The sequence below is a fragment of the Ipomoea triloba genome, chromosome 11 (genome assembly GCF_003576645.1).
Source record: "Ipomoea triloba cultivar NCNSP0323 chromosome 11, ASM357664v1".
Classification (NCBI taxonomy): Eukaryota; Viridiplantae; Streptophyta; class Magnoliopsida; order Solanales; family Convolvulaceae; genus Ipomoea; species Ipomoea triloba.
This window is the reverse complement of record NC_044926.1, coordinates 8,217,307-8,228,742: the sequence shown is the minus strand read 5'-3', so window position 1 is coordinate 8,228,742 and position 11,436 is coordinate 8,217,307. Positions and strand designations below refer to the sequence as shown.

At 36.0% G+C, this 11,436-nt stretch overlaps 2 protein-coding genes across 3 annotated transcripts; one reads left to right on the top strand and one right to left on the bottom strand.

Moving 5' to 3' along the window:
• Positions 1-2,672: 2,672 nt before the first annotated feature.
• LOC115996419 (very-long-chain aldehyde decarbonylase GL1-1-like) lies at positions 2,673-6,398 on the top strand. Of its 2 annotated transcripts, XM_031235623.1 has the most exons (11): positions 2,673-2,788; positions 2,898-3,118; positions 3,194-3,426; positions 3,526-3,745; positions 3,837-3,964; positions 4,051-4,301; positions 4,393-4,500; positions 4,693-4,899; positions 4,993-5,103; positions 5,804-5,977; positions 6,062-6,398. In XM_031235623.1, exons 1-11 carry the CDS (start codon positions 2,705-2,707, stop codon positions 6,215-6,217), a joined length of 1,893 nt encoding a protein of 630 aa, XP_031091483.1. In that variant the 5' UTR covers positions 2,673-2,704; the 3' UTR covers positions 6,218-6,398. The 2 variants fall into 2 exon arrangements, with proteins under 2 accessions (XP_031091483.1, XP_031091484.1); XM_031235624.1 differs by lacking the exon at positions 6,062-6,398 and having other exon boundaries at positions 5,799-5,908.
• Positions 6,399-6,937: 539 nt separating this feature from the next.
• LOC115995653 (fasciclin-like arabinogalactan protein 14) lies at positions 6,938-8,022 on the bottom strand. Its single transcript, XM_031234754.1, has 2 exons — positions 7,497-8,022; positions 6,938-7,336 (listed from the first exon to the last, which is right to left on the bottom strand). The coding sequence occupies exons 1-2, from the start codon at positions 7,980-7,982 to the stop codon at positions 7,013-7,015; spliced, it is 810 nt and encodes a 269-aa protein (XP_031090614.1). The 5' UTR covers positions 7,983-8,022; the 3' UTR covers positions 6,938-7,012.
• Between the last annotated feature and the right edge of the window lie 3,414 nt (positions 8,023-11,436).

Here is an 11,436-nt window from a genome sequence, read left to right as displayed (position 1 = left end):
CCCCCCCCCCCCCCCCGCGCTAGTGAAACTCAATCCCTAGTTGTTACGTTGCTCCCAAACTTCACCAATATGACCAGTTGAGCTGTCCATGAAGCTCCTTAAGTCCCAACTTCCACCTTTTCCACCGATGTGGGAAAAGTAGAAGATCAAGGGGAACCACATTTTTTTTAAATTCTTATTTTAATTTCTTTTATTAAAAATAAAATAAAAATAATTATTATTATTATTGTTATTGTTATTATAACAAAAATTAAAATTATATATATATATATATAAAAAGAATAAGGAGAGCCATTATTGAATATATGTATACGCTTTTAGGTCATTTTACATATTAACCGCTAACATTAAACAGTTAATTTTATCAAACACTTTTTTCTTATAAATCGCTGATACAATTCACTGATTAAACCCGCTAACACAAACTGCTAATTAATATTTGTCAAACAAGCCCAAGTTAAACACAGTTTATGTTTATATTGAATTTACAACCGTGGGGAACTAATTAATTCAGAAAAGTCCATGTTAAATCACAATTTATGCTTAGATAGAATTCATATAAAAATAGGCAAAAACAAAATTTAATCAATTTAAAGAAATTTAGATCATGCAACACCAACAACGTACGAAGAAGCGGCAAATGAATTGTCAATTTATTGACAACTATGGGGAACTAACTAATTCAAAAAGTCCAATGGCATCAAACCCTTCCCTTTATATGGGAGGTGGTGGGTTCGAGTCTCAGTGGAGGTAATTATGAATAATTACTCTATTCTAATAGAGTTAGTAGTATTAAAAAAAAAACTAATTCAAGAAGTCCAAGTTAAAACACGATTTATGTTTAGATTGAATTTATATAGAAATAGACAAAAAAGCAGAACTTAATCAAATTAAAGGAATTTAGATCATGCAACCCCAACAATGTCAATTATGATGAAGAAATGGCAAACGATCAAATTGTCAAATTATTGCAAGTGTAAGTTCAGAAGATCAATAATTTCAATTCGAATTGATCTCACACTAATAAAAATAGACATTGGGGATCATTGAGAGATTCAAAGTCCAAAAAATTAATCAGAATTTAGAGGTGATGAAAACTCCTTGTACAAATGAGTAATTGGACGACATGTGATTTATCTTCTTTAGCGTTTTTGAACAAGAATTATGGAGTTTAAAATTAATTTAGTGTAAGCAGTAAACCTAATGTATAAAAAATACAAAATATTTTATGAAAAAATATCCATTTATTAATTATTGACAACTATTGGCATTTGGCAGCCAACTAATTGATAAAAGTCCAACCTAAACACATTTCATGTTCTTTTTCCAAACACGTGGCATCCCAAATAATTACATTTCATGTTTTTTTCCCTAAACACGTGGCCTCCCAAATAAGTACACACTCAAAGTAACCCAATTAGTCTGCAAAGAGATTCATACTTGTAATCACAAGGGAGATTCATACTGTAATTATAAGGTTATGAGTTTAAATTTTTGTCTTTTTAATTTGAATCCATCAACTATAAATAACCTAAATTAGTTTACTTCATTTAATTTGTGATTTTTATTAACTAAGATCACAGACAAATATTACCTATACCTAAATAACATAAAATTCTAGAATTTTTCTCGTTAGCCAAAAGCACGGGGACAACGACAGCCTAGAATGTGTCCAAAGTTAGGTAAAAAGCTTTTAGGCAAAGGATCCTTACAAAGTCCAAACCTTTCCTAGCTATGCACACATTACTACACTCTCTTCACTTCACTCCTCTTGCTACTCATGCAGACAAAATCTACTAAATCAAATACTCATGTTTTTAGCCAAAGAGCATCTACATCAAAGCATAATTCTGGAATATTAGAACAGTGTTTGCCCACTTGGGGGAGAGATAAGGAGGAGAGAGAAGAAGAAAGTTGCTCCTGCAAATATTAGATTTATATAGAAAGTGGGACCTACTTCCTTTACTCTCCATTTGCGGAAAACGTGCCTGGAGGCCACAGAGCCACCCAGCGAGCGCCTGCACTCAGATGTGCCTGACAGCTCTTATTTTTATTTTTTTTTTAAACTATTTTTTTCCCTCTCACTTTCTCTTTCCTAATCACACTCACAAAAACTAATCACACTTACAAAAACTCCTCAGTGAGAAAACTTCTGATAAGGATGCTCTAATGATTCTTCCACCTTCATCAATTTAGTGTCCGGGTAAGTAGGATTTCTAAAAATCTTGGACAAAAAACAAAAACAAAAGTACTCAGAATGAATGATGTGTTGCATCAAAAAGTTGGCCCAGCGGCATATTATAGAAAATTAATCAAAGGGTTTGCTGTCTTGATGTGATATGTACATGTAGCTGTCAGCATCTTATGTATGGTTGAACAAAATGTGGGAAAATTGAACATCTCATTCTGGGTATTAATTAGATGCATGTATGGAAGTCTACAGACTACTGGTCAGAAGATTGCGATAGTAAAAATATTTTGGGGCTACTTATTACGTAGTACTGCACTTTTCCTTTCTGAGATACAGACGTTGTCCAGTAGGATTTGTCATAGTTTTACAGTAAATGAACAAAAAGATGGTAGGTAGTAGAAAATGACACCTACATGCACTCAGAAATAAATAATTTCTTGTTTTCTTTTCCTTTATAAGCCCTTTGCACTCTGTTAATTTTCTTGGGTTCTTTGAACATAGGTTTTTGTTGAGATGGAGGATTACAATGTTGTTGTTCATGGGAGAAGAAATGCAGCCTTATTTGCTTGGCCTTGGGAAAATTTGGGTCATTTCAAGGCATGCATGCACTTTTTATCCTCTTCTGCAACTCATTTTGTATGAAATTATCTGTTTCTACTTTCAATTTATAACTTTTTTACTTTAATTTTCTGGGATTCTTGAACAGTATTTATTGTATGGACCCTTTTTTGCAAAATTCATGTATTCATTGGTTTGGAGAAAGAGCTGGGAGGATGTTTGGTGCTTACATATTCTTGCCTTGTGTGCCCTGAGAGGTTTTGTTCATCAGTTATGGAGTAGTCATACTAATATGCTCTTCTTTAATCGCCCGAAACGGGTGTATAGACGGGGCGTAGATTTCGAGCAAATTGACAAGGAATGGCATTGGTATGAGTTTGAATTTGAGTTTTATTTCCCCCTTCCTATGTTTGGATATGGTTATTTATGCTTAATCTCGAACAGGGACAATTTCTTATTGCTCCAAGCTATTATGGCTGCAATTGTGTATTTGAGCTTCCCTTCCCTGGCCAATCTTCCCATTTGGGATGCAAGAGGGGTAATTTGTTGTGTTGCATTGCATATAGGGCTCTCCGAGCCGCTGTACTATTTGATGCATAGGCTATTGCACACTCGGGAACTTTTCCCGCTTTATCACTGGCTGCACCATCAATCCAAAGTCCCGCATCCCTTTACAGGTAGAAATAAGTAATCGTGTACTCGTTTATTCGTAATTCTTGACTAATCGAGTAATTAAGCGTTACGTTGCTCATAGTTCGACGTTTTGTCTGGTGCAGCTGGGAGTGCAACGTTTCTGGAGCACCTCTTGTTGTGTGTAATTGTTGGGATTCCGACTCTGGGGACCGTGTTTCTTGGTTATGGATCGGTGATAATTCTGTATAGTTATGTTTTGGTGTTCGATTTCCTTAGGTGTTTGGGGCTTAGCAATGTTGAAATCATGCCTTGTGGCCTCTTTGAGGCTGTTCCCCTGCTCAAGTACCTTATTTATAGCCCTACGTAAGGCTCTCTTTGTGTATCCGTAGTTTGAACTTAATTAGTTTTTCGTAACAGTGTAGTAAAAATTTCGACTTTGTGGCTCAATGTATAGGTACCATAGCCTACACCATATGGATATGAGAACTAATTTTTGCCTCTTCATGCCTCTCTATGATATGTTGGGGAAGACAATAAATAGCCTTTCCTGGGATCTTCAGAGAGAAATCAAGTCAAGAACAAGTGAGCTCTTGATATGGTTTTGCTGTTATTATTTGCATTTTGCACTAAGATACTTTCTGGTCATCATTTAGTTTGTTTCCTGGCAGACGAAAGGGCACCCGATTTTGTGTTCCTTGCACACGTAGTGGACATTATGTCATCGTTGCATTCTCCATTTGTATTTCGGTCCTTCAGCTCGATTCCCTTCAGTTCAAGACTGTTCTTGTTACCGGTGTGGCCTTTAGGCGTTGTGGCAATGATGATCATGTGGCTCAAGTCCAAGACTTTCTTGTTCAGCTTTTACCATCTTAAAGGGAGGTTGCACCAGACATGGGCTGTTCCAAGATACGGTTTTCAGGTATCCATCCTCCTCGACTTCTCTTCTTCGTATTTAACATCCAAACTTGTTTAGATCGCGAGTATTGAAACTTGAAGGCTACACTTTGCAGTATTTCTTGCCTTTTGCTACACAAGGCATAAATAAACAAATCGAGCAAGCAATCCTTAGGGCTGATAAACTGGGCACCAAGGTCATTAGCCTCGCTGCATTAAACAAGGTCTGTCATGTTTCTTTCTGTTTTATTTTTTTCAGCTCTACTGACTGTATTACATTGTAGTATCTGTTCATCCATACTTTCTGTTCTATTTACTTCTCCTGAACCGGTTAGTTAGTTAGTTAGTTTAAGGTGTGGTTTGGAAAATGGTTTTTTAGCTGATTATAAGGTTTGTGGAAGAATGTTTTTTGACAGAATGAAGGGTTGAACGGAGGTGGAACACTTTTTGTGAGCAAACATCCCAATCTTAAAGTGCGAGTGGTCCATGGAAACACCCTCACTGCTGCTGTAATCTTAAACAATATTCCTGGAGATGTTAGTGAGGTTTTCCTCACTGGTTCCACTTCTAAACTAGGAAGGGCCATTGCCCTCTACCTGGCCCGTCGACATGTGAGAGTTCTGGTAATATCTGCTCTGATCTACTCCATCCATCAATCTTAGTTCGATCTGTGATGAGACTCTGTTCATTTATTGTGTTTTCTATTTATGGTGCAGATGCTTACTAAATCCAGGGAGAGGTTCTTGAAAATCCAAAGAGAGGCAGGGGAGGAGTGCCAAAAATTTCTAGTTCAAGTTGCCAAGTATCAAGCTGCTGAACATTGTAAGGTAATGTTAAGTTAGATTAGATGAGATGTGTTGAGCGGAGGCTGGGCCAAGTCCAGTAATTGGCAATCATCTGTGTGAACCATACTATCAAATAATGTATTTTTAGTATATTAAAAATGTACATTATATTCAGGGAATGTACATTATTTGTGTACTTAATGTATATTATATTGTATAAAAAAATAAATAAAGTGGGCGGAGGTCAAGGGCCAAGTTCAACAATTAGTTGCTAGGGGAATTGTTAGGTGGAAGCCGGTGAAGGATCAAGTCTAGCAAAGTGAGTTAAAGCCGGTGAAGGGTCAAATTTAGCAATTGGTGGCTAGGGTGAATTTAGTAATTAGTGGCTAGGGTAATTGTTGGACGGAGGCTGATGAAGGACCAAGTTCAGCAATTAGTAGCTAGGGTAATTGTTCAGCAATTGGTGGCTAGGAAAATTGTTAGGCGAAGACTAGTGAAGGGTTAAGTCCAGCATCTAGCAATTGGTGGCTAGGAAAATTGTTAGGCGAAGAATAGTGAAGGGTTAAGTCCAGCATCTTGCCTTATGTCATATATACGAACCCGTATATAAAGAAATAAATAAAGTTGTGCCTTCGCTGTGAGCTATAATTGAAATAAATAAAGTTGTGTCTTCGCTATGAGCTATAATTTTGACGTGATGGTAAGTTTTGGTTCTACCTAACATGGAGGGGGTGTAGTGTAGACATGGATAATTGGGAAATGGAGCAGTCCGGGAGAGCAAAGGTGGGCTCCATCAGGAACGCACTTTCATCAGTTTGTGGTTCCTCCAATCATCCCATTCCGCAGAGACTGCACTTATGGGAAGTTAGCAGCTATGAAGCTCCCCAAGGATGTGGAGGGCCTCGGATCATGCGAGGTTGGTTGGTTACATTCTTCATATATGTTTAATGATTTGAACAGAAATGAAGAATTATATATATTGTGGTTTGGATTGAAGCAGTATTCGATGGGAAGAGGTGTGGTTCATGCTTGCCACGCAGGTGGGGTGGTTCATTTTCTTCAAGGATGGACTCATCACGAGGTGGGAGCCATTGATGTGGACCAGATTGATGTTGTTTGGAAGGCTGCATTGAAGCATGGATTGGAGCCCTTGTAGACATATATATATATATATATATTGCACATGCCATTGTACCTCTAATGTTGTAATGTAAACCAAGTGAATTAAAAATAGGCTGCTTAACTACACAAAAATATAGCAATATAATTGAACTATTTGGCCATTATGTTTCGTGATCCTCCGCAATAAAACTCCATTAATGGTGGTTAATGACCAATTGTCTGGGTGATGTAATATGTATTTTTGAGACAAAGTTAATACCTTTTAGTTCTTGACTATGCTAAATTGGATCATTTGTTAACATAGTTTAATTTTGTCCTCTTCGATATTAATATTTAATCCAATTATGTAATTGGGTCCTTAAAATTACATAATTAATGATGAAATTAAATAAATTTAGACGTTGAGGACTAAAATGGTAAACTCATAATAATTTGATTGAGTATTTAACCTTTAACTATAATGATTTTACGTAATTTAGCCATCACTATAGTAATTTTACATAGTTTATTATGTAATTTTAATAATCGAGGACTCAATTAACTCTTAGAAATAGTGAAAGTAAAAGAAAGAAAATGAGTATGATCGGAAAAATAGATGATTTTTTATATATAAGTGTTGGGGTCGAAGGTTCCGACGCCATTTACAGGCAATTCTTGCGGCCTTCTTTTATTTGCTGACAAATTACAATTCGGAAAAGCAACACAAAATTCCTCAAAGCTACCCTCGATCTCTCCCTTTTTATTCGCCGTCGATTTCACGTCCCCGACTGGTTCTTGCCCAGCTGCTAATTAATCCAAAAAAAAACTTCTCTCATTTCCGGCCCTCAAATCATAGCATGAAGAAGAAGAAGAGGTTTGCTGAGATTATCGCCATTATAATGCCCAAACAAGCTTCTCGGGCTGTGTTAGCCGCCGAGGATTCCGAGTCCCCCTCGGGTGAAAGAGCAGGGCTGTCGGGTTCTTCCGGCAACGGTGCACCGCCGGGTGGGGAAGGTGTGGGTGGTGATTGAGATGGCGGGGAGTTTGTAGGTGGGAGTAACTTCCTCGGCGCCGGTGCAGCTGCCGGAGAATTGTCATGCCGCGGCGGTGGAGACGGCGGCGCAGACGACGGGGCAATGGAATCCAGGCCGGGCGGGATAACCAAACTGCTAATCTGCAAAATGACCGGATTTTAAGACATACAAAATTGAAGTATTTCAAAGTCGAAACTGATAGTTGGACTGTACATTTATATTTATATATATTATATGCTGAGCATGCAAGATATACAATACATGGGCATAGATAATTATTAAGAACAGTCAAAAACGGACCTGCAAAATGGATATGTCATATCCCTCGTGAGCCACGGCGCTGACCAAATTGGATCCCAGCTGCGAATTCTTGGCGGCGGAGCCAATCGCCACCGTGCTGCCGCCCATATCGGTGGCGTTCAAGAACCCGTTCTCGCTGGAAGCCATGCCCGTCGACTGGAAAAGCGTCGTCAACTTCGTGGACTTTTGCTTCAAGTTCATGAACTTCTTAACGTCATAGTAATCAAGAACAATATGAACCGCCATGACCCCCTTAATCACATCATTTGATTTCCCCGACAGAGCCCCCATGCCGCCGTTATCCACCACTAAAACCGTAACGGTTTTGCGCGAGTTGATCTCGCCGGCGAGATGGGTCTGCGTCAAGTAGTTGTTGAAGTTGCTGAAATTCGGGTACTCGTCGAGCATGGTGGTGACATTAAACGCTCTGGAATTCCACACCAGAAAGGAGAATGACGCCAGAAAGAAGACGATTTTAAAATCCATTTTCAGTAATTATTTGAGTTTTATTGTTTTGTGTTTTTTTTTGAACTCCTTGAAAGGGAGATTGAGAGTGGGATGATTGAAAGACGGAGTTTGGGGGTCGTATATATAGTGGCATTGCAGAGTGTAGAATGCAGATTGTGGTGTGGAGAAGATGAGAGTTGAAAGCGTCTTGCGCCTCTTTTGTAGGAAATCTGTGGGAGAGTAATTTGAAGTTGCGACATTTTAGTGCCACTTATCATGATAGGATTAGTTAGCATAATCCAACTTGATTAACCTTATTTTTAATGAATTGTATCTTCTTCTTCTTTTTTCTAAAAAAAAAAAAAATCATTAATAGATTTTTGAAACCATCATTAATAGATTAAAAAGCATAAGCTGTTAGTATGGTAAATTGTCATCACTATATATTATATATACATATCAAATTAACCATTCCATGTGATGGAGCCCGGGAGTCTCAATCAACTGTGTGGACTATATTATCAAATAATATACATTCAGTACATAAATAATGTATTTTTAATATATTAACATTGTACATTATATTTGAGTATTGAAAATACATTATTTTGTATAATGTACATTTAGTCTGATTTGTACTATGTTACCTTGTCCATATATATATATTTGAGTACTACTGACTCTGTTACAATGTAGTATCTGTTCATAGCTACTTTCTCAAAGTAAAAGAGGCTCGAACCCACTCCCATCATCCATGTGGGAGTGTTCACGGGGACACCGGATGCCACTAGATATATATATATATATATATATATATATATTAAAGAGTCCTAATATGATTCAATGAGAAGAAAAATAGCAATTGCAAAAAATTAAGTAAAAAATATTACATCATTAGTAAAAGTCAAACTCTATGAACACAATATTTGATTAGCCTTGAGATATTTAATGCACTATGAAAAAAAAATGTTTTGAGACTGAATATCATTACACACTATCATAAGCCAAAACATTACAAATAAACAAATAAATCGAGAAAATTACGTTATATGAACTATTTATGGCAATCATGCATATAAATAACTCCCTAACAAACGCATGGCAATCTTATTCGCTGACTATTTGAGAAACGAGATAAAAAAATTAGAAAACTAATGTGATGGATTTAATTAACCCGGGTAGCCCGAATTAATAAACCCGATACATAAAGATAAAGATAATACGATAATAAAAGGAAAAAGACAATAAATATAAGTTGCGGAGACAATTCTAGCATTAATAATAGTGCTATAGGAAGATTACAAGTTAATGTAATGATTGAACATGAAAGAGATGTCCTAATCAAGACAATAATGAACTCTATTATACCAAAGCTTCCTCCTAACCGCTCCATGAGAATAGGGTGACGCTTGAATCATGTTGATCGAGTCTGCACGTGTAGTGCACAAAGTAGGCACCCCGATCGAGGACACCTCTCGCCGAAGCCGCCCCGAGGTCACCTTGAAGCCGCTTTCGCTGAGGCTGAGGTCGCCTCGAACTAAGGGCACTTTAGCCCGGATCGCCCTCCGCTTCTCTTTGAGTTGGGTTCATTTTCAATATATCCATCATGAATTAAACCTTTTACATCAATAAGAATAAGGATAAGATCAAAGTGAGAAAATATAAGTTATAAAAACTTGGCAAAAGGGTCAAATAGGCCTATGTACTACTATTGATTGTTCATCTAGCACCATGAACTAAAATATGGTTCATCTAGGCCATTATACTCTTAATAATTTTTCATCTAGCATTTTTAGCCTATTTCTAACAAGTTACCCATCTAATTTGATGACATGGAAAAATAAAATTAGAAAAAAATGATGACATGTTATTTATGTGGATGTTTTGGATGATTTCTACCCTATTTCATTAATGAAAAAAATAATTTCTTGCAATGAAATAGGGTAGAAATCAAAATTGCTATATAAAGTTTTAAGAATTAATATCACTTTTGGTCCCACGACTTTTGAGTTTTATCAATTTTGGTGCACAACTTTAAATTTTTTTCAATTTTGGTCCCTAACTTTATAATTTTTATTAGTTTTGGTCATTCCGGCCAAATTGACGGTGAAATGTTGTCGAATTTTATATTTTAAGGGTAAAATCGTCATCTCAATGAAACGTCTTCATTATCTAAACAAAATCACTGTAAAATCATATTTATAGGTGTTTTATCGGCGCAAATAAGGGGGAAGACAAACATAAACTAGATAGATATCTATGAGATTTATAGCATCTACAATTGACAAATCCTTATTTTTCTCTTAATATGATTTTTCTTTTGTTTAGATATTGAAGATCTTTCTTTTGGATACTGATTTTGTCCTTAAAATATAAAATTCTGCAACATTTTTCCATCAAAAATGATATTAGTTTAAGTTTTAACTACAGTGTATGTATAGCGGGGTATTCACTATCGTTCGACAATGAGATTTCATGGAAATCGATATATGAAAATTAAATTATTTTTATAATAACTTAAGATATTGTATTGGGTAAATTTTATTTTATTTTAAAAATAAATTAATATTTTTGGATTTTTGGATAATTGAATAACTTAAGATATTGTATTTTTGGATGATTTCTTGCAATGAAATAGGGCAGAGATCAAAGTTGCTATATAAAGTTTCAACTACAGTGCACTGTGTATGTATAGCGGGCTATTCAATGTTGTTCAACAATGAGATTCCATTAAAATCGATATATGGAAATTAAATTATTTTTTAAAAAATAATAAAATTTATCAAATACAATATCTTAAGTTATTATATTTAATTTTTATATATCGATTTTCATGAAATTTCATTGCCGAACAATTTTGAATACCCCACTATACATACACAGTAGTGCAGTACACTGTAGTTAAAACATTATATAACAACTTTGATTTGTACCATATTTCTTTGCAAGAAATCATTTTCTTCATTAATGAAATAGGGTAAAATCATCCAAAACATCCACATAAATAACATGTCATCATTTTTTCGAATTTTATTTTTTCATGTCATTAAATTAGATGGGTAACTTGTTAGAAATAGGCTAAAAATGCTAGATGAAAAATTATTAAGAATATAATGGCCTAGATGGACCATATTTTAGTTCATGGTGCTAGATGAACAATCAATGATAGTACATGGGTCTATTTGACCTTTGCCTAAAAACTTCACTCAATTTTTATATTATATGACCAAAATTCATCAAATATACTCTTACGGTCAACTCCTCGACTTATCCACGCGCACTTAAGTGCACGACGCAGTCTCGGTTCCTAGTCACATTGCGTGAGTGGGACGACCCATTAATCGCGTGGGAGATGAGTGCTTTTATATATATACTGCAAGGGAAAAAATAGAAATATGTTCAGAAAATAGAAATAAAAAAAAAAAAAAAAAGAAAGACACGAAAACGAAAAAGGAGTCTGAATCAGAGAGGGAAGGGGGGGGGGGGGGGGGGG

Excerpts from the sequence above, each read along its gene's own strand:
- LOC115996419 (XM_031235623.1), top strand. The coding sequence starts at position 2,705 with ATGGAGGATTACAATGTTGTTGTTCATGGGAGAAGAAATGCAGCCTTA. Across the intron at positions 3,427-3,525 it reads AGTCCCGCATCCCTTTACAG|CTGGGAGTGCAACGTTTCTG; the intron begins GTAGAAATAAGT and ends TGTCTGGTGCAG. Across the intron at positions 4,302-4,392 it reads TTCCAAGATACGGTTTTCAG|TATTTCTTGCCTTTTGCTAC; the intron begins GTATCCATCCTC and ends TACACTTTGCAG.
- LOC115995653 (XM_031234754.1), bottom strand. The coding sequence starts at position 7,982 with ATGGATTTTAAAATCGTCTTCTTTCTGGCGTCATTCTCCTTTCTGGTG. Across the intron at positions 7,337-7,496 it reads ATGACATATCCATTTTGCAG|ATTAGCAGTTTGGTTATCCC; the intron begins GTCCGTTTTTGA and ends GTCATTTTGCAG.